The sequence below is a fragment of the Antedon mediterranea genome, chromosome 11 (assembly GCF_964355755.1).
Source record: "Antedon mediterranea chromosome 11, ecAntMedi1.1, whole genome shotgun sequence".
In the NCBI taxonomy this organism is placed as follows: Eukaryota; Metazoa; Echinodermata; class Crinoidea; order Comatulida; family Antedonidae; genus Antedon; species Antedon mediterranea.
The window spans coordinates 17,592,037-17,615,946 of NC_092680.1; the positions used below are offsets into that span (position 1 = coordinate 17,592,037).

The 23,910-nt window shown below is 34.5% G+C and overlaps 3 protein-coding genes across 3 annotated transcripts; all 3 read right to left on the reverse strand.

Annotated features, from left to right (window-relative positions):
* Window positions 1-5,660: 5,660 nt before the first annotated feature.
* Window positions 5,661-9,968, reverse strand: LOC140062219 (uncharacterized). Its single transcript, XM_072108324.1, has 2 exons — window positions 8,164-9,968; window positions 5,661-7,955 (listed from the first exon to the last, which is right to left on the reverse strand). The coding sequence occupies exons 1-2, from the start codon at window positions 9,883-9,885 to the stop codon at window positions 7,911-7,913; spliced, it is 1,767 nt and encodes a 588-aa protein (XP_071964425.1). The 5' UTR covers window positions 9,886-9,968; the 3' UTR covers window positions 5,661-7,910.
* LOC140062034 (uncharacterized) lies at window positions 9,959-18,685 on the reverse strand. The gene is made up of 4 exons (XM_072108076.1): window positions 18,404-18,685; window positions 12,441-12,539; window positions 10,027-11,019; window positions 9,959-9,973 (listed from the first exon to the last, which is right to left on the reverse strand). Exons 3-4 carry the CDS (start codon window positions 10,993-10,995, stop codon window positions 9,959-9,961), a joined length of 984 nt encoding a protein of 327 aa, XP_071964177.1. The 5' UTR covers window positions 10,996-11,019; window positions 12,441-12,539; window positions 18,404-18,685.
* On the reverse strand, window positions 18,686-23,876 carry LOC140062509 (uncharacterized). Its single transcript, XM_072108763.1, has 9 exons — window positions 23,837-23,876; window positions 22,793-23,041; window positions 22,145-22,587; window positions 21,363-22,041; window positions 20,565-20,930; window positions 20,310-20,462; window positions 19,708-19,902; window positions 19,474-19,603; window positions 18,686-19,264 (listed from the first exon to the last, which is right to left on the reverse strand). Exons 2-9 carry the CDS (start codon window positions 23,024-23,026, stop codon window positions 18,687-18,689), a joined length of 2,778 nt encoding a protein of 925 aa, XP_071964864.1. The 5' UTR covers window positions 23,027-23,041; window positions 23,837-23,876; the 3' UTR covers window position 18,686.
* Between the last annotated feature and the right edge of the window lie 34 nt (window positions 23,877-23,910).

The window sequence follows — 23,910 nt, forward strand, 5'->3', positions numbered from 1 at the left end:
TGGTTTACTGCAGGTAAAACGGAACTGAAAAAAAAACAAAGCGTTTAAAATTAAAATAATCCGCAAATGATTTATCTTTGTATACACACATTGGAATATGGCCGCGTTACATATTACTATGACTATGTGGCTATCTGGCCTCTCATGGAGACTTTGGAGTGAAATTATAAAAGCAAACATTATAGTAGGCCTAATATAAAAAAACAAGCATAAGGTAAATAGTTACATCTGGTTTACGATAAACTTTGTGGTATTCATCCACTCTGTATTCATTCAATGCAGAAGCATCTTTGCTTATTCCAACAAGATTCACCAAACACATCGTTCCATCCAATGAACTACATCTTTCACACACTGGACCAAATAGATACTGATCATGAAAGTAATCCGGATTAAACGTCTGTAAGATTATTTCTTCAATGAAAGTGTGCATTTTCTGTAAGATATTTACTGACTGACTCGGGATTTCTTTAGACACTGACAGCTTGATGATATGTCTATCGTATAAGAAAATACTATCGGATGAAACTGTTTCAGTGTTTATTTGAAAAAAAAAATGTTTCACTTGCTCTGAACCGTGCATAAATATTATTCCAATCAAACACATTGCAGCATTTTGCAATAAGTCGAAGAAATACAAATTCCTTTAACATTTCACCAAAATCGAAATAAAATATATCAGAAGTACGATCAACATAATCAAATTCACGTTGTTGTAACTCAATTTTTGGCAATTTGCAAGGAAGACAAAATGTTCCAACTTGATCAACCTGATTAGTTATTGTAAGTGGAAACATAAGATGTGTTCCCACCAAGTACCGAATCACATAAGGATACACTCTCCAAATTCCTTTCATTCGGCAGATATGTTCAAAAAGTCTACTGTCAACAATTCCAGTTTCCAGCAATCTCTGCCAAAGATCAGACACGAGTCTGTTTCTTTTGTGTGGTTCTGGAACATTCACCAATAATTTCAGAATGTCTATTAATACCTGAGGATCACAAACAACATATTTCTGAAGTAGTTCATCAAGTTCATTGTATATGATATCTCCAGATTTATCAAAGAAATTCAGAAGTTGACGCACCTCATATTTCACAAAGATTTTGCTTGTTAAACTTAATTCATTTTCAATATCGTTTACACTCGTAATAATACACTGTCTTTGTCGAAATTCATTTAAAGTGTTTTTAAATAACAGGTCTTTTACAGAAAACATTTCGCAAAAGTATTTCAATCTTGTTACTTCATTATATATCCTTTCTCGTAAGATGTTAAGCTCATTATCAACGTTAAATGAGTTTTCAATAAAAAAGCAAAGTCGTCCACTTGGATGAAAAGCAAGTAATCTTAAAAACCTTTTGTAAAGATGTGCATTTACACATCTCTCAAAGGTGGAAAACGCATTTTCATTACGTACACTTCCTCTTCTTGTTCCTACAAGAAACACTACAACATTCTCAATATCAACATGCATAGCAATAGATTGTAACCAGAATTGTAACCGTTTAATATGTCTATGAGGATTAGAAATCGCTGCTACAGCATTGAAAACAACCAAGTATACGCCTTGCTTTGGCATAAAAAGATGGTGTGTATTATAGTACATTTCTTGTCCTGCAAAATCCCATAAACTTAGTCTGGCATCAATGTAACATTCGTTTCGTAGATCTGCTTTCATTGATTTTCTGATATGCACTACTGGTATTGATGACGTAGATTTTACTTTCATGTAAGAATGACACTCGTAGATAATAAACCCCAAAATTGGTGCAGCAAATGACAACACTTTAAGCAAATATTTTGAAAGGTTATAGTCTTTCTCTACGTTAGTTAGATGGTCCAAATTGTCAAATTTCCAACCACACATTTTGCCAATATAAACCCCAGAAATAAACCAGATAGCCTTTTTAAAAAGGTAGTGTTCAGGGAAATAGTCATACGCCACAAATTTCCTTTCTATAAAAACTCCACAAATTATAAAAAACACCAATGAAATAAAGCAAAAAAATGTAAATATGTCAACAAAATTATGGCTTCCAAAATATATTGCTGTTGTTATAAGCATTATATTTAGTATAAATACAAGGACCAACTTTCTTCGACTAAGTGAAAATATTTTGGTATGCACAATTCTAAAAATAACCATTAAAATAACGGCAGCAATCACAAACTCAATGTATATTATATTGTAAATGAATGATATTTTTTCTAAAAAAACTTCAATAGAAATAATATGCTGTTTTGGATGTACCATGAGACAAAAAGCTAAACAAATACCAGTCCTACCACCTGCACTCATAAGCACACCAACAAGGAACGAACCCAACCCATACAAGCACGACCATAACAACAGTCATATAAAGCCATATATTTAGCTCAACGACAGGTTGCTGAGCAAATTTTTCATTCAATTGTGTAGCACTGTCTATGAATACCATACATATTGCGTACCCACATCCAAAGCGATAGGCGGTGTGAACACCAACAATTCTTGAAAGATAAATAATGTATAGCCATGCAACTGGTCCGAACCCGAAAGAAAGTCCACCAAACCAGAAAATTATAGTCATAGGAATAAACTGAAACAGCAGGTAAGTTATGTCCTCAAATATTTTTCGGATCGACACATTTACATCATTATCAGGTTTATTAAGTGCTGTTGGTAGCTTATCTTTGCTCTGTTTAAGAACACGCGATACTGTCCACCACGCTGCTGAACTTTCATAGTCTTCTAAAGGAGTGTTTGTTACTTCACACCATTTACTATTAACATCACTGACTTTCGACTGTACTGTGTTTGTTTCTATTCCGATTGTATTAGGCTCTTCTGGCCGAAAATCTTTGTCTCGAAAACGCCTACAAGTCGACGTTTTTCCGGCACCATGATCACCAAGAATAAGAACCTTGGTTCTGTTAAATGGTACTTTTCCTCTTTCTTGAGCAGTTTTATAAGCTTCTTTAATCTCATTATCGTCTGCTAAAACTCGCATGTTAAAACTTCGCTTGAAAGACTCAGCAAATCCTCTCAAATAATTCAAATGGTTTTTATCCATCTCATGGGACTATCTTTAACTTGGCTGAGTAGCATCAAATCTTGTGCTATATAAAATAATGTCAATATTAACATATTTTAACAACAACTAACATGTTATTGGTCACAATTTCGACATATCTGATCAAGAATCCGGTGATATTTCATACTTACTCTGTTACTTATGACAGTATTGTATTGTCCAGTAGCTCTCGATCTGTATTTGAATAATTTTGCTTGAACTGGTACTATTTTTCATTAAAAAAATAATATATATGGACTGTCAAGGACTCAAACATACACTATAATATTAAATGGAAAATGTTAAAACAATGTTAAGCTTACTCAAATGTAACTAAGCGATGTAATTTGTGTCTATATGAAAAATACATTACCATATGTTATCCTAAACTAGGCTAAAAAATGAACTGGTATCTACTTGTAGACATGGAAAGACATTTCTAATTAATAACACAAAAAGAACCACAAACAATAGGCAATTATAAACAATTAAACAATTCGACTTGCTGCCCATAGATGTTATGTAACCCTGTAGAGCTGTGTCAGTTATTGTTGTACTTTTGACCTGACGAGTGTGTTAGCTTGGCTAGCATTATGAAACAAATTTGTAGTCAATTAAGTACCATGAAGCATAGAGATCACTATAATATCTCTATGCATGAAGTAACCAAGTTTAATTTTTATTTGTATTTATATATATATATAAATCATACTGTAAGTTATAGAAACAGTGCTCATATTCGGATCTCATAATCGCGTCGAGCATAGCTCATTGGCGAAAGCTCCGTATTTTTTAGTTGTATGAAAATATGTCTCTGGCGGGATTCGAACCTGCAACATCTCGCTTACAGGGCGAGTATCATACCACTAGACCACAGAGCCATATAATATACCATAATAATAATACCATATTATGGTATTATCACAGATTTTCACCAACCAGATACATCCTCTCATACAACATACACCCTCACAATTAGTGGATGCTTAACAAGTCAGAATAAATTCCAACTTTAATTCGCAACGGTTTTAAAAATAATAATGTGTATATTTAAATCAATTGTGTTGCGTAGCACTGTGTAAATTATATATAAATCATACTGTAAGTTATAGAAATTGTGCTCATATTCGGAACAATGCTGTGGGTCTCAATAGAGATACAAAAAAAAAAAACCCCGAAAAGCTATAGATATATATATATACTGGTACATTGTAAATAAGTATACAACGAACCTCAAAATAGTGACTTTAAAAATAAACTTTAGAAACTACAGGCTACTGTACTTATTGGCTTCTAAACAATCACAAAATTGCCAAATAATAAAAATGTTCCTACCCGGGAATATGAACATATACTCATGGCTTAATCCATGATGATATAGGCCTACTGTAGTTTAGTTTATGATTATTACATTTTTGTTCTGTACAGTTGGCCAGACTATATTTACACAGAATGTTTACTAATGATTGAAAATATTTGATTAAATAAATCATTATCTCAAGAAAGAACAATGATTAAAAATGTTAATAAAAAAGTCGAGAGGTGTTTTATGTAAAAAATATTTCTTATTACATTTGTTTCTTTTTCTATAACATTGAGTAAACATTGTATAAACAACCCATGCAAAAATCACCATCATATATTCCCAACTTAATTATACGTAGATCTTCAGTCTTTAGGAGATCTCTAGGTCGACTACTAATAGTACATTTGTTCAGCCTTTGGAGTTGCAGCTCCTAACTGTGGAACAGTCTTCCTAACTCCATTAAAAATGCACAATCTATCGAAGTTGTCAAAACTGTTTATTTTAAAGCGCTTTGGGATATATATACATTTGACAACATTAACATGCAAGGAATCTAAGTTTCATGAAATGGATAATGTTTTTAAACATTAAAACTTAACTTAAAAGTATAGAATTGATTGTAATCTTACCTAAGCCTACTCGGTAGACTTAATATCCCCTGAGTGATCAGTTCAATTTATTTCCTTAATGCTGGATATATTGGAGGACTCGGAGCAACACGTACCGTTTAAGAACTTAGGTTAATTACTAACTTCTATGTCCAAACAATAAATCGAAACTGGTCTATCTGCTTAAAATCTTGAAGTTCATACTTTATCGATACTTAATCAATCTTCCTCTCTCTATTCGGACTACACTGATCCATTTGTAGATACACAACCAACAAATGTACAACAAATAAAAGTAACGTACTAACCATTGAATCAAACAAATTTATTTCCCGGTTCGTCAATCCCTGACATTTATTCTTTAAATGACAAAGGCATAATCCTACGTTATAAAAACCTTACCTCACAAATATATTATTATACATTATAATATTGTTAATAATTGACAAAGGCTTAATAGCACTCTAGAAGAAGGAACGAACTACATTTGTGATCAGCAAACAGACGGAAATCAGATGATACGTATTAAGTATTTTTTGAGAGATAAAAGAACCTGAAGAAACGAATTGACTTATTCAGAACGATTGTTGTGTGCATGACTCATTTATCTATTTTATTTTTTCGTATCATTTTCTATACATATTTTCAGGTAGTTTTTGGGTTGTCCCTTTGCTCTCTTTGCTTTTCGCTGATATATTAGAATCTACTGTAATTTGATTGAATTCTTCAATTAGAATTCATTGGTTCTCTCGCAATAAAGCTAATGCAAAGGCACAACATAGTATATCACTTATAATAATGGACATTTCATTATTATTTATTTCTTTATTATAATATTACTTTTAATATGTTACTATCAGATACTATAAGTTACATATCAGTTCTTTTGTTTGTAATGTGTGTCTGTTGTTTATACAATTCATTCCTTACTCAAAAGCAATACATTAGCTCAAGATCTGTTATAATTTTAAATACAATTATCCACTTTTAAAGACATAATAGTGTAAGTATACAGTCACAAAAGGTAATTTTATAAACAGACAAAGGGTATATTCCCCTTAAGTCCCTAGGTATTTTTATCAAATGGTATAAAATAAGTATGTAGTAGATCATACATAAAACCATAAAAGGCAATAACAATGCTACCCTGCTTGTTAAAGTGTAATCAGGTGATTTGGGTACGATAATATTTAATTTTAAGTATTTGTAAAATAAAAAGCTATACACCTAAATAAATTCCTGTCATTTGATTGGACGATCGTGGGTCACATGGCGTGCAATACAGTAGTACGCACTATTAAACGATCGTTTAATAGTAGGCCTATTTTTGCGAATGTTATTTTTATGACTGGTTTAGCAATGAAAGTACATTTTTGGAGAGATAAATACTGTATGTACTAATTTAGATCAAAAAAGCATTTAAATTAGCTTTAGATCATTTTTAGGATTTTGATTAATTAATGGGAACATCTCTACCAGATGTGGAATCGTTGGAAAGAAACAAATAATTTTAAAATAATACTTGTTGCAGGATTTAGCTTTTTTTTATTATTTATGTTTTAGTTTTTAGGCTAGTTAGGGACGTAGGGGGACACAATTTATCAAGCTCTTTTGAGTTTTTATGTGTTTCCTTTTCATCTTTATTTTATGTTCTCATATATTGTTGTATATTTTCATGATTGATGTTGAATAAAGAATATTTGAAATTTGAAATTAGCCTAGAAAAGTTCTAAGTGTCTGTCGAAGTTTTGCCTTGCAGCCTAGCTAATACCTTGAACTATGGGTAATATGCATAACCAAAAAGATGTTCACAAAGAAACACATTACAAAAGTAAGACAAGATTTAATGGTACGTTTTGTATTAGTCTTTCTTGAATTAGGTGTGTTTAAACGAACAGATTGGCATTATGTTAATCAACTATAAGTAACACCTTAATCTATATATAAATGTACGTAAGGGCAAAATTCGGTAAATTGCGCGTTATTTCAAGAATGTTTACTCGATGGTATAAAGTTGGTTCATACTTTCGGTACAGATTGTAACCACACGACGTAATCCTGTTCAATAATTAAATTGAGTTAGATCATAAGTTATTGACAATTAAAACTAATCGGTTCAACGATTTGTCCCAAATGGGGGTGTTTTCCGATCGTGGTAGACACTGTCTAATGGATGTCCATCTTGAAAAATACCCGCACACAATAATACGAGGATGCTTCGCATTTTCCTATCTCCTCCTACGATAATTGTTTTCAATAGGTGAAAATCCGTTTAACAGATCGAGTACAGCCTCATAATGTTGAAGATAGGTTGATTTTCTAAAAAAAATACTATTTTAATATACGTTTATACAAATGTATTGATTTGCAATGAATGGAACATTCCAATATCTCAGTTGGTTTAACACAAGTAGGTAAATTTATGGGCCATTAGGGGATAAGCTTGAAATATTTAGATATAAAACATGAAAACAATATTTCGTTACTGAGTGGATAAAGAATAAAGGCCTATTTAAAAATTGTTTCTCTTTGTACCATCCTCTTCCCATTCTCTCAACCCGAATGTTATTACAAACAAAACACAAATTGTTTAAAATCAGTCCAAATAAAAAAACGTAGACTTATTTTGTGACAAGTTTCTCTTTCGAAATAATTCCCAAGGTGATAATTTTAGTTGACTACATAAATTATCGTGTCTATTTATTTATTTCTCTGTAAACGAAAATCATGTATTATAGTCCTGCAGTACGTACATTTGAAATCACCAGTTTTTTTACGCCGAAATTACTGTGTATTTGAGAACCATCTGTGGGCGCGGCACGACCTAGATGGGACGCGATTGAAGCGAGCGTATCATCTAGTTATGTTAATTTACTGTACCGTTTGCATAGATGTATATAATATACAACTGAATGGATACAGAAGATACATACACTATTTTATTGTTTGATGATCGTTGTCGGTCTACTGCAGGTAAAACGGAACTGAAAAAACAACAAAAAACAAAGCGTTTAAAATTAAAATAATACACAAATTAATGATTTATCTTTGTATACACACATTGGAATATGGCCGCGTTACATATTACTATGACTATGTGGCTATCTGGCCTCTCATTGAGACTTTGGAGTGAAATTATAAAAGCAAACATTATAGTAGGCTTAATAGAAGAAAAAAAGGTAAAATAGTTACATCTGGTTTACGATAAACTTTGTGGTGTTTATCTGGTCTGTATTCATCCAATGCAGAAGCATCTTTACTTATTCCAACAAGATTCACCAAACACATCGTTCCATCCAATGAACTACATCTTTCACACACTGGACCAAAAAGATGCTGATCACGAAAGTAATCCGGATTAAATGTCTGTAAGACTATTTCTTCAATGAAAGTATGCATTTTCTGTAAGATATTTACTGACTGACTCGGGATTTCTTTAGACACTGACAGCTTGATGATATTTCTATCGTATAAGAAAATACTGCCAGAAGAAACTGTTTTAGTGTTTATTTGGAAAAACAATGTTTCACTTGCTTTGAAATGTGCAGAGTTATAATATATTCGAGTCCAATCAAAAAAATGGCAGCATTTTGCAATAAGTCGAAGAAATATAAATTCTAGCAAAACTTCACCAAAATCGAAATAAAATATGTCAGAAGTATGATCACTATAATTAATTTCATCAATTTTGGGCAATTTGCAAGGAAGACAGAATGTTCCAACTTGATCAACTTGATTAGTTATTGTAAGTGGAAACATCAACTGTGTACCCACCAAATACTTAATCACATAAGGATAAACTCTCCAAATTCCTTTCATTCGGCAAATGTGTTCCAATAGTCTACTGTCTACAATCCCTGTTTCTTGTAATCGCTGCCAAAGATCAGACACGGCTCTGTTTCTTTTGTGTGGTTCAGGTACATTCACTAATAATTTCAGAATGTCTATTAATACCTGAGGATCACAAACAACATAATTCTGAAGTAGTTCATCAAGTTCATTGTATATGATATCTCCTGATTTATCCAAGAACTTCAAAAGCTGACGTACCTCAAATTTCACAAAAATAGTGCTTGTTAACTTTAATTCATTTTCAATATCTTTTATACTCACAATAACGGACTGTCTATGACGAAATCCATTTAACGTGTTTTTAAATAATAAGTATTTTAAAGAAAACTTTTCACAAAAGTATTTCAATTTCGATACTTCACTATATACCCTTTCTCGTAAGATGTTAAGCTCCTTATCAATTTTAAATGCATTTTCAATAAAAAAGCAAAGTCTTCCACTTGGATGAAAAGCAAGCAATCTTGAAAATCTTTTGTAAAGATGTGTATTTACAAATTTATCAAACGTAGAAAACGCTTTTTCATCACGTACACTCCCTCTTCTTGTTCCTACAAGAAACACTACAGCATTCTCAATATCAACATGCATAGCAATAGATTGTAACCAGAATTGTAGCCGTTTAATGTATCTATCAGGATTAGAAATCGCCGCTACAGCGTTGAAAACAACCAAGTATACGCCTTGCTTTGGCATAAACAGATGGTGTGTATTATAGTACATTTCTTGTCCTGAAAAATCCCATAAACTTAGTCTGGCATCAATATTTGTTTCATTTCGAAGATCTGCTTTCATTGATTTTCTGATATGCAGTATTGGTATTGATGACGTAGTTTTTACTTTGACATAAGCTAATAACTCATAGATAATAAACGCAACAATTGGCGCAAAAAATAAAAAGTCCAAACAATACCGTGATTTTGAATGATTATGGCCATTGATTACATTAATTAAATTGTTTTTATTTCCAAATTCCCAGCCACATATTTTTGCTAAACATATCCCCGCAATAAAACCAAAAGATTTCTTTAAAATGTAATTTTCAGGCACATAGCCGTAAGCCATAACCTTTCTTCCTAATAAAACCCCGGATGTTAACGAAAATACAATTGCAAGCAAGCAAAATAAAATAGATATGTCAACAAAATTGTTTCTTCCGAAATAACATGTCGTTGCAATGATAATGATTATGTTAAGTAATAACACAATAGTAAACTTTCTTCGACTAATTGAAAATATTTTTGTGTGAATGCTTCTATAAATTACTGTTATAATTACAGCAGAAATGACGAATTCAATATATAGTTTGCAAATAAATGACAGTTTTTCTAAAAAGAATTCCATAGAAATAATGTATTGTTTTGGATGTACCATGATGCACAATGCTAAACAGATACCCGTTCTACCACCTGTACCTATGAGCAATCCGACGATGAACGAACCCAATCCATACAAGCAAACAATCATTAGTGGTGCTGTCACATAAACCCATGTATTTAACTCCATACTTTGTACGTGTTCAGTCTGCTCACTTAATTGTGTTGCTTTATCTACAAGGACCATCACTATAGTGCATCCACAACCAAAGCGATATGCACTGTGGACATCACATATTGTCATAATACAAACTATGTATAACCACACGACTGGACCAAACCCGAATGTAAACCCACCAAAACACAGTATGACAGTAAAAGGGATCAGATACAACATTAGATAACACGTCTCCTCCAGTAGCTTTCGGATTGATAATGTATTTGTGTCAGACGAACTAAAGACTCTCGATATCTTACGTTTACTCTGTTGGAGCACATGTGATACTGTCCACCACGCTGCTGAACTTTCATAATCTTCAAGTGGAGTGCTGGTCACTTCACACCATTTACTATTAACATCACTAACGTTCACGGAAACAGTGTTTGTTTCTATTTCGACTGTACTAGGCTCTTCTGGTCGAAAATCTTTTCCTTGTAAACGCCTGCAGGTTGACGTTTTCCCGGCACCATGATCACCCATAATAAGAAGCTTGGTTCTGTTAAATGGTACTTTTCCTCTTTCTTGAGCAGTTTTGTAAGCTTCTTTAATCTCGGTATCGTCTGCTAAAACTCGCATGTTAAAACTTCGCTTGAACGATTCAGCTAATCCTTTCAAGTAATTCATCATCTTTTTATCCATTTTATTCTGGTATGTATATCTTTTCTATAAACAAAGTGAAATCAGAGGATTTAAAAGTGAAACAAATAAGAAAAAATACATTAAAGGGCAATTGGATTTGGTGTGCTCCTTATGAATTTACACTTATCTTGCTATATATTTTATTTGCTTGTTAGTTTTTTTAGCTTGAATTTACAAATTCATTGACAGCTGTTTCACGTTTTAGAAAAAGAAATTGACAAAATGGGAAAGATAGGATGATTATCAAATAATTACGAATGTATCAATTTAGATATTGTTGATTATTATTATTTGCTCTTTCCTGGTAATACAATACTGTAGTAGTGATTTTGACGATTTTCCCCTCTTGGTAAAACTTGTGAAAAATTGTACCTATTGCAGACTACTGCACATGCGCTGCTCCGAGATCTCAATTTGTATTGAAAACATGAAATACTATTATGCTTTGATTGAACAATACAAAACACTTCTTTCATGAAATGGAAAGTATTTCCTGTTAATTTGTGCATGTATTCTATAGTTTCAATAATATCAGATTATAAATATGATTACTTAGCATTTCCTTTTCAATATTCGTCCACAGCATAATGTTTATTTTTCTTGGGAAGGCTTGCTTGATTATTATAAGGTTTATCTATATAACCAACAGCTTCACCCAATGTATTTGTTCGTATTACATTATGTGTTTTTATTAGTGTTATTTCGTATCCACAGTATACTGTATAGCCTAAATTAATTGGTAGGCCTATATTCTATCCTATCCTACTTAGTGTAGGCCGCCTATTAAGTTCATACAGTATGTTTAGTAATTCGCTATGTAAGATAGATGTTAATTATGACATGACATTATGACAATGGTACAGTATTCAGCAAGCGTAGCTGTGTGGCTTAGTGGGCTTGTGAAGAGGATATAGATTAAGGGTTGCAGGTTTCGAACTTTACTTGACGTTTTTTTTTTATTAGTTTTTAATATTTAGGAACGAGTTTTATATTTAGGAACGATTTTTATATTCAGGAATGAGTTTTAGGAATGCAATTTTACCGTACCTTTAACAAACGGAATCCCCCTCTATAATTACTCTGCCTTTGGTTTTTAGAAGTATAAATACGGTACCGTAATTTTAGCCACGGCGTATATTATTTCAACCACCCTTTTCTTCTGAATATATATATCAATAATATATTACGAAAGAAATACAATTATACTTCTTTCTTGTATTTAATTTAACACAAACATTTTAATACTGTCATCATACCAGGCCGAACGATAAACATTATGTACTTCCTTGTTGTACAGTAAGTCTATACCGGATATATTCACGGACCAACTAACACATCTATTTTAATAGGCCTACATATCTTTAAATAACCAGTCAATATCTCCCTGGACTAACTGGTCCATAATTCATAACTTAATTCAATGAAAGGTAATGAGAATACTTTACCGTTATGAAGATATTGTAGATCAATCTTCGCCTTTCTACTTTGTCACAAAACGTAAATAATATTCTGTTGCACTCAACCTGCTAAAATGACTGCGCCCTCTCCAGACGCAGTAACAAAAGAATACACATTTTATTAAAATAACTTAATAGATATTTTAAATAACAAAACTAATTCAACTAATTTCTTCGTCAAAATGGTTTCCTTCACATGTAATTGGTCATGCTCTTATGGATATAATATACATATGCAGCATTTTTGGTTGTTTGTTTGATTATATGGTCATACCAGGGAAGATTGAAATCTTCTCTGGTCATACAACCCCGATACATCAGGTTCATACTATGTTTTGACGAGTGATGTTTTAGGCATTTTCCGAAAAAATCTCTGTACTAAGTACAGGGATTTTTCTGGTTTTATGAAACAATAACTGTAGGACTTTGAACAGAAGCTATAAATAGAAATCATTGCTTGTTTGTTTGTAAACTTTTATTTACATGTTCATTTGACTCAATTTTTCTTGATAACATTAAAATTAGGCATCGACATGTTAATACATTTTTTTTTTCATTCATTTAAAAGTTAAAACTGATTCCGTCAAGTACTGTCTTCCTGGAAGATTTAAGAGGTTATGGAACAACCGGTGGGGATAGAAGATTCGTTAGTTTGTGACAGCTGGCTTACCTTCAAGAATACATTAAAACTTCATTTTAATCTTTCTCGATAATAGAAAAATTCATTATTATTATTTAATAACATTTATTGTATCTTTTACTGGATGTGTAATAATTTAAAACTACATTTGAACCTTTTTCGATCATGGAACAATTCATTTTCGTCATTATTATTATTTAATAACATTTATTGTATCTTTTACTGGATGTGTAAAACTAATTTAAATCGTAAATAGAATTTGAAATAGTTTGTTATTATATAAAAATTTAAATTAATTAATAAACAAAAACTTCGAGAGAGGGCGTATATAATTAGGATCCAAGTTAAACGAACTTCCAAAGATGGAACCCAGTCAGCGGGTATAGAATTACCTAAACAACGCTGTAGACGTCAACTCTTAATGTTTCCGATGTCTTTAATATACATCACACATGGCTAGGAATTGTGATGGAAATAGCAGGTGTGGTAGTGATCGTCACCAGACTGTATTCCATGGTGACCATCCGCAGAAGGCGATGACGGGAAACAAGTCAAGGTGGAGCAAAAGGCGAATGGTGGGAAGCAAGTAAAAGTGGAGCAAAAGGCGAAGGAAAGAGACAAAGTTAGTGGTGTGCTAAAATTTCTTTAGCAAAAATATATTTAGAAGACCATCCTAACACTTTCATAAAAACCTACATTATACTAGACGACCAAAGCAATCGCTCGTTGTGTCCAAGATTCGACCTTTTTAACATAAATGCAAGACTTACGTCGTGTACTTTGAAGACCTGTTCGGGAGCAGCTGAAGTTTAAGGCCGAAAGCTGGAGATGCTGATAATTGAGTTCATGGATAACAAAAAAAGAATAACAGTACCATCGCTACTTGAATGTAATGACATACCTTGGAACAATACAAGGCAGAAAGGCACTTTAACAAGCAGTTCAAAATGTTCTGCCCATACGAGTATACACTTCTAAACCACTGGTCATAGCGGAACGTTTTCGTTTCCATAAACGCGATCAGCTAGGGGGAGTCTATCACAGCCTGGCTACCTAGCAGAACTCAGGAGACTGGCAGCACAATGTGATTTAGGTACCCAACTCACATAAACACTTAGAGATAGGTTAGTCTGTGGATTAGTAAATTCTAAGATACGGAAACGCTTACTAGCAGAAGCTAAATTAACACTCGAAAAGGCTGTTTAAGTAGCTGTAGCAATGGACACAGCTGTAGTGGACACAGCACAATTGCAAAATCATATCAAACTAGTGTTGAACTCGGGTTATTGTACATAGCATGGAATCGAACATATTTAGCACATACCCACAGTTATTCCAAGGTATCGGAAAGATTTAAAAAAATTAAACTTCACATTGACATAGAACCAAAAACACAGAATTTGAGAACAATACCTTTTCATGTACGAAACGACGTCGACATTGAGATCCAACGACTGCTGGGTGAAGGTGTCATAGGACCGATGGAAGTACCGACACCATGGGTCTCTCCCATCGTTACTCCACCTAAGAAAAATGGAAGCGTAAGAATCTGCGTCGATATGAGAGAAGCTAATAAAGCAATCAAAAGGGAAAGGTACCGTACACTATGCCAACAATTGGTGAATTAATAAACGAGACAAACGGTGCAACAGTCTTCAGTACTCTTGATTTAAGTGCTGGATACCATCAATTCGAACTCGAGGAAGACAGCAAATCAATCACTGTTTTTACAACAAACAGAGGACTCTACCGCTATAAGAGGCTCATGTTCGGTGTGAATGCGGCAAGCGAAAAGTTTCAGAAAGCTGTACGACAAATTGTAGTCGGATTATCAGGTGTCATTAACATTTCTGACGACATAATTGTGTTCGGTAAAACACAATGCGAACACGATGACAATCTCCAAAAAGTGATTCAGCGATTGTTAGACTGTAACCCACGACTCAATCGCGAAAAATGCCAAATATCTCAACAAAAAGTAACATACTTCGGACATGTATTCTCCGCAAAAGGAATCAGTCCAGACCCAACAAAATATCAAGGACACTAAGGTACCCTCTAACGCGAGTGAAATGCGCTCATTTTTGAGACGGACACAATACGTTTCTCGATTTATACAAAGCTATGCATCCATTACCGCTCCATTACGCGAGTTTAAAAAAAAAGAAACTCCATTTGTATGATCAGAATGCGGCATTCAACAGGCTAGAAGACGCACTTACCAGTGACACGACGATGACATATTACGATGCAACCAAATCATCTGTAGTAATACTGTACGCGATTTAAAGTATATTTACCGATCAAAAACCGCTGGTACCAATATTTAACAGTACATATTTGAAGTAAGCGGAATAAATAGCCCAGCAGATTATCTGTTCAGGTACCATACGCATACTAGAGGTAAAACGATGACGGGCCAGTATGTTCGCTATATACAGTATGCAGCAACGCTATAAAACAGCGATGACGCTTGAACACGTCAGAAACACCATGAAACGCGATAGCATCCTATCTCTGGTGATATCCAGGCATGTTTCATCAAGTATACCTTCGTTCAGAAAACAAACCATTACTAAGGTTTATCTAGAGGAATTGCGACGAAAATTTAGAACCCACGATTTATCATGATCCGTACTCATATTCGGGTCTACATGCAGTCTCTGTTGTGCAACTTATGCCTTCCAGAGTCTCATTGATGGAAACTGTACAACTGATCCTGGAATTAAATGATCTGTGTTAAAAGCCTTCTATGTCGATAATTGCTTCGAACAAACTCCTTCCAAAATGTACATGGAACGCAATGATAGATAACAGTGAATGTTCCAATACCAGCTGAAGACGTTAGCCACATAATTGAGCAGCTTCTCCGAAATTCAAAAGATGCTCATATAATACCAGTCCAATTGAAAAGAATGAAAAAGATAAAAACCAAGAGTTCATTGATTGCAAAAAAACTCATACCTTGAAGAATAAGTTTCACAATCCTTATTATCAAAATGTCAATGCTGATGTTCAAGAATTATGGAGGGAAGAAGGCTGTTAAGGGAAATGACAAAAGATCAGTGTATAGATTGGGATGAGCCGGCCATTACCAAAACAGCTTCTAAATTCATGGCAAAAGTGGCGAAGCTCCATAGTTCAACTGTTCGTATATCTCGTCCTTATACATCATTTCCATCAAAACAGTCCATCCACAAATTCTCCGATGCCTCTAACGCTGTGTCAGAAGTCGCATTTTTACACCAATAGCAAGGTGGTTCTCGGTTATATCACAAATAAAACCTGTATGTTCTACATGTACGTGGAAACAGAGTGGATCAGATTCTTCAGTCGACCAAACCAGAAAAATGGAAATACTTTAAAACAGACATAAACCAAGCCGATCAAGCTACAAGATTCATCAAGGCTAAAGACTTACAGAACTCGGCATTGATTCAAGGACCAAGATTCCTGCTTAATAAGAACTCATGTGAGAAAAACATAACTATCTGGGACATCAATGAAATTGAAGAGGATCCCGAAGTAAGACCTGTCGTAGCTACCAGTGCTACAGAAGTTCAGCCAAATCACTGGGGTCCCAGCGGTTTAGCAGATTTTCGAATTGGGTAAATCTTATGCGAGCAGTTGGAAGTCTTGTGCATATTGCTTGTACATTCACAAAAACCGAGAAAGAAGACTGTAGTCGGTGGCATGTATGCATGATTCCACCACCCGTATTGATCAAGGCAAAGTTTGAAGAATTCACAGCTGAAATGAATCACCTGAAGAATGAGAAACATCTTCACAAGATCGCTAGTAACGCTTTCTATTTGGATAACGTAGGAGTCCTGCGAGTTCGAGGACGTTTAGGAATTGGACTAGCCGAAGAAGGAGAGCGCATCCTGATTCTTCCCAAACATCACCATGTCATAACATTAATCATCCACCACTACCACCAACAAGTTCAACATCAAGGCAGACATCTTACTCATGGTAAATACGCAGTGAAGGTTTCTGGATGATGAGTGGCAAGAGATTAATCTCAAAGGAGCTCGGAAAGTGTGTAGTTTGCAAGATGCGGAGAGGATAGTAAGAGACGCAGATAATGGCTGATCTACCTAAGGAACGCTTAACATCAGCTTCCCTATTTACATAGTTGGGCTTCGGTCTTGGGATGGTACGAACACGACGCACGAGTTGGGAACATATGATTGGAGTAGAAAGGAAGATTACATTTCAGAACAGTGGCAACAGGAAAAGATGAATGTAAAGGAAGGAGATATTGTTCTTCTAAAGGAGAAAGACATCGTCAGAAATGATTAGCCTATGGGACGAATCGTTAAAGCAATTGAAGGATCAGACGAACGGGTTAGGAGAGTGGAATCGACTGTCTACAGAGGTGGAGAACTGAAAACCTTTTCAAGACCGATCAGTCAATTGGTGCGGATAATGCCAACTCGTTAAGTTACATCGAACATAATATTATTATAATGATTATTATGTAATATTCCTTTTATTTTTATTTTTCAGCTCTTTGATATAAATGGTATCCTTAAGATACCATACGGGGAGTGTGTTGATCCTATTTTTAGAGAGGGCGTCTATAATTAGGATCGAAGTTTATAAGTTTCAATTTAACGACATGTTTTCTAGAGTTCGGCTTCTAAATGTCTTATTGTGCCGAGGTCCTGTTTAATTTACTAATCTAGTAGGCCGAACATTGCTTTTCATCCTGTTAACGGCTGAATGTGCTGTATTAAAAGAGTCAGTCAACAAGTGATTGTGCTGCAGTATTTTTTTTTTCGTGGATTGGGTTTCTCTAATGAATAGCGCGGTTGACGGTTCAAGCTTGTGAGGTCAGCACAATACCCATTTTGTTCAATTTTTGTGATTTAACGGCAAACAAATTTTATTTATCAAACATACGGTAAATGTTATTAGATAGGTATAATATAACTCGAATTTTAAGTTTCTGATGTTTTTATTCAACTTCAGATTTTTATTTTCGTGCTATATATATATCCATTTTTTTCACTTGCTAGGGAGTCACCAGACATGTTATTACATTAGGTTAAACTACCTAATTACTGAACAAAAAGTCTATCTATTTATGGTTTTTATAGCAGAATTTTTCCTTGAAACTTTCTATTGTGTTGTTTGCTTGTTTGTTTGCAGACAGGAATAAAATAAAAATGTTTACCTGGAAAAAAAGGTTGGGCACAATATGCAATAGGACTTAAGAAAGTAACAAGGTAGATGGAAAGATAGATTTTAATTAATTATAATAAACCATGATATTATAAATATTTTTATGTTGATATTTTATTACCTTTTACTTTCTTTGTTTTACAAGAAATTTTACATCTTGGTGGTTGACATTTTTCGTCTTCTTGGACACTGGTGGCGTGTCATCTAGTTGACCCAACTGGCTTACATCATCATTACAGTTGGCTCTTTTAGAAGCCCTGACGAACTTTGTTGATTTTCAAGTGCTGTTGGATGGGCATCACTTCCATCACATTCACTTTCTTTGTCAAAATCATTTTCGATATGTTTTCGATTTTTCGTCTTCTTGGACACTGGTGGCGTGTCATTTAGTTGACCCAACTGGCTTACATCATCATTACAGTTGGCTCTTTTAGAAGCCCTGACGAACTTTGTTGATTTTCAAGTGCTGTTGGATGGGCATCACTTCCATCACATTCACTTTCTTTGTCAAAATCATTTTCGATAGGTTTTCGATTTTTCGTCTTCTTGGACACTGGTGGCGTGTCATCTAGTTGACTCAACTGGCTTACATCATCATTGCAGTTGGCTCTTTTTGAAGCCCCTGACGAACTTTGTTGGTTTTCAAGTGCTGTTGGATGGGCATCATTTCCATCACATTCACTTTCTTTGTCAAAATCATTTTCGATAGGATTTCGATTTTTCGTCTTCTTGGACACTGGTGGCGTGTCATCTAGTTGACCCAACTGGCTTACATCATCATTGCAGTTGGCTCTTTTTGAAGCCCCTGACGAACTTTGTTGGTTTTCAAGTGCTGTTGGATTGGCATCATTTCCATCACATTCACTTTCTTTGTCAAAATCATTTTCGATAGGATCTCGATTCAAATGACCAGATAACAAGAACTCTCCTTCGCTGACATAGTTCTCTAGAAGGAATTCTCCCAGATCTATGAATGAGTTGACTGTGAAAAAAAAATGTTAGAAGAGTTTGTTGCCATTAAATTACATTACCTTTAAAATGCAAAAAAACGAACAAAAAAAAAAACAATTTTAATAGATGAATGCAATGTAAAATTTGTGAATTCTTAGATTCACGAGAATTATGCTACTTGATGTATCTAAAAACACTAATTAATGCAAGTAGAGGAAAAGTGAGAAAATACCTTCATACCTGTTAAACGCAAGCCAAACAGCGTTTCTGAACTGAGTAACATTTTGTTTTTAGTGGCCTTGCATTCGTTAAGCAGATTCACTTGTTCCTCCCATTTATCAAGAAATCCAAGAAATTCCTCCTTCAGCCACTAAGAATAAAAAAGGTTTTGTAAATAAAAAACCAATAAAATCCAACAGCATGGTAAATTTATTATATAGTACTGCAACCCACAAAATTGATTTGATTACAAACCTTAAATCTCCAGTCAACTTTGGTTCTATAAGGCTCCAACTCTGGTTTATCTTGGTCCTCAGATGGGAGTTTCCTGACATTCAGGCAGTCAAAAAACTTGTCAACCATACGGATGAATGCAATTGTAGATGAATGACTTGTGCCAGTATTTTCGTCCATTGACTCCATAGCATTAGCCATTGAAGTGCTTAAGACCTTGAAAGAAGTGATAACATTGTCTTAGTTTAAAAAACTTAACCTACTTTTCCACAGTGACAATACAGTGATTGGCCGAGCGGTTAAGACAGGGCAACCATAACCATAATCTACATCCACAATATATTGACATGGGTTCAAGGCTCATTCGCTCCAACGGTTCTGGTGGTAGAAGTCTATTATCTGGAACACAAAATGTTTGTGTGCATTTTAAAGTGTAGGGGTTACCTCATTTTGCTTATTCACACACAGACTGTCATGAACAGAGGGAACGCCATAGTTGGCTGCACCTACAAGATATGACACTTAAGGGAGAATGATGTAGAAAAATCTTTGAACGTGTTTATTCATAGAAAGTGTGTTATAAGAATGTGTTGTTATTATTTTTAAATACCAATGTTCCTTACCTGTGTTGCAAGGTCAACTCGCATTCGCAAACTTGGTGTTAGATTGAGGTGTTCTTTCTTTATTTTATCAAGTTTGCTCAATCCAGGCTCAGAACCTCTATCCCACTCAACAGTGTCTTTAAAATCTTTCCATATAATCAGCTGACTATTGAACTTTTAAATACAAATAAAACATTGGCACAGTTATAATACACTAACAACTATACTTGCTCCTTATTGTAAATTTAGTCATTTATAAATGTAGTGGTTTCTTACATATAGATTCCGTGTTTGGTTGTTGCTTCCAGAGTTTTCAACATCATTCCGGATGGTCTTCAATAGATTAGGGACGTCAGAGAAAAAGTATATCTTTCTACTTGAATCCACAGGGTTGACCATGTAGTGCTTATTACCATCTAGAGCAGAAATCTTAAACAGATTTCTAAATGATGGTGATCCATCTCCAATAATGCCATGGACCAAAAATCCAGCAGCTTCAACCTTGTCAATCACTTCCTTCATAATTTGGTAAAGTTGCGAACCTTTCAGACTATCTGTTGTAAAGAATCCCACAGAAACGTTCATGTCGGAGAAAATGCCTCTCATCATCACCATAAGCATATGTGTAGCTAACTGTTCTTCCTGTTAAAACGAAAATGCATTATATACACGTTATTTTGAATTTGATTCATCCACCTATTCCTAACAGATCTTTGCGATCAAGTTCACAATCTCTACTCGTTCATTCCATCTACCTGTCAATAAACAAAGAATTATGGCTTTCGTTCTTTTTCTTGGGCCTCTGTTGTCCTTTAAAACGACTTACTAATCTCTATCCGTCAAGCTATTTCAATCGCTTATTTTAAGGCACTTCTGAAAACTAATTTCCTTTTATTTTATTCGTTAACGCATTCAGGCCTTCCATAATGCGCTATATAAGCCACATTTATTATCATTTCTCATAATAACCAACTGTATGCATCATAATAAAAAATTCTGTTGTCTGATATCTAAAATATACCTTTTGGCAAAATAGAAAATTAAAATGATGATTTATATTCACTTATATTGTACCTTTCCATTGGATTTTCTTTCCAACTCCGATATCTCATTTGAAAGATCGCCAATATCTGAAAATCCCACCAGATTTCCGGTGAATTTCGAAAATTCTGGACCGCTTTCTATTTTCACTTCATCAATTAGCAATGCGACGTGTTCCTGAAGCCGTTTTCCAAGCCATATTTGTGCCTCATTGCATAAAACGTCTGGATTAATTCCTCCTTTTACCTCACCAAACTGTGTGTAGTTCAACAGTGTCTGAGGATGGGGCAATTTTAACATCTGGCTATCTCTGATAAACTTGTACGCCACTGAGGACTTTGAATGTAAGGCAATACAAAACTGCACGATAGTTGGATGCCAGCGCATGCCACTGCCGGATTTATTTGACTTGACCTGCTGATCATATAGCAGTCTAGCTGGTGATCCTTCCGGAAGTTCAGAAGCAGGATTTGGAATGCGGTCTTCAACCCCAGCAACTGTGCCAGCCAACAATTCTGCACTTTCTCTATTCATCAATTCCTCAATTCTTTTCTGCTGAGATACCACTAACTTTTTAGCAGCAGTCAGTTCCTTCACAGTTTCACTTATCTTCAATTTTAATTCATTTCTTGTCAAACTATCATTTGGAGCCGATTTTCCTCTTCCGTCTTTTCTTCCTTTCATTCTTCTTCTCAACCGAGTTAGATTATCCCTGAAAAAATAATATTCATGTATAATTTGTTTTGTTTAGAATTTTAGTGTTGATTTCTAAAATCAAAGTTTAAAGTATTAATTAATATAATTGATGACATTACCTTGAGTCTTTGCATCGCAAACAGCGTATTGAATTTTGATCAATCAATAAGTAGCAAAGTTTGTTGCGAACAGTCTTGTACTGTTCGGAATATATATCGTTACTTGTAATGTGGATAGGAATCATTTCTCCACCTTTTGCCTCAACAATGTCTTGAAAATCGGTATTTCCTTGACAAACAGCATGGTTATCAATAAAACTTATCAACGCTGTCATCATGTCTATTGTTAGAATTTCTGGGTATTCATTAATTTCCTTTGGTAATCCAAAAACGCTCAAATTCCATTTTCCATCATAACATATTTTAAGTCTAGTACTAATCTCGTCATCAAGAAACCAGAGAACTTGCAGGAAATTATTAGACTTTTGAAGAACAACAAGGTCAATACCTTTAACAAATTTAGCAACCTTGTCCAAAGACAATTTGTTGACATTATCGTTTAGCTGTAGTGTAAATAAAACATTTAGAAAAGATTCAAATTTATCAAGCAAAAAAGTGATAGTGGAATGGACATAAAGACCACTTTTTCAGATATTTACTGTCCATATATGAACATGATGTCATATCACTACCATATTTGGGCACATCACTACCATATTTGGGCACATCACACTTTTTTGGTAAAACTAGTTTGAGCTTAAGGCCTACCTCAATTGTACATTTCTTTCTGTATCTGGACTTTTTGCAATTCAACAATTTCTCTTTACATTTACTGCATATGAATTGCCTTTCATCATTTTCATCGCTGACATCAAATCCAAATATAGTTTTAATCTCAATTATAAATCTTTCTTTTTTTTGAGAATTTAAACTTCGTTTACAATCTGTAGATAACTTCAAATCGCCACACAGTCTGCAAGGTTCAGAAGGTTGTGATGCCATAATGTTCGACTAAAACTAAGAAAGGAAAGATTAAGATAGATGGGCAGTGCTTCAATAAAACAAGTTTTACATTTTCAGTTCAGACATTTTATTGCTAGGCCTAGGCCCTGACTGAATCATGCCATAGGGTCTATTACAAGATGATACTGTAAGTAACTATCCCGAGATAATCATGCAGTTTGGTTTACCCAAGGGCAAGGCTATCAATCATTTAAAACAATTCATACATATAGCGTATCTCTAATCACAGTCACTATATATGCAACGTCCTTCTTGACGACATGTACCACATCTTAACTAAATAATGCAACGGAGCTATCTTCATTGAAACTTGAATAATGTCAACGTCATTTCAAGATATTTACCAATGATTTAATTAGCTGCTCTGCTCTTCAATTCGAAAGAATTGAACTCATAAATTGGAAATGAAGTCAGTGAATGTGATAAAATTAAAGTAAGTTGTTGATCCTTCTTTGTTTGACACCAGTCTCAGTCCTTTCTAACTATTAAACTTAACTAGGCCTTGCCTAGACTCTAGGCGAGTATCCGAGTGAGGTAGGCCGGCCTAGGCTAGCCCTATATATTATACCTAACCCCTCTACCGGCGCTACCTTATAGTAGGCTAGCCTAGCCGGCCTAGGCTAGGCCTAGTTAGCCTGAAAGTTGTTTTTATTCTAAATGGACATAAATAAAATCAACTATAACAATTCAATAGATATTATCCTTTTCTACCATACAATAACATATTTATTAATGCTGGAATAAACAAGGCTAGGGCTAGGCCTAGGCCTATGGGTGGCCCGGACTTACCGTTTACCTCCACCGACCGTTCTTCTTCTTCGGGCCGGCCCGCCCGCGCCCGCTGCGATAATTGCTAGGCCTCC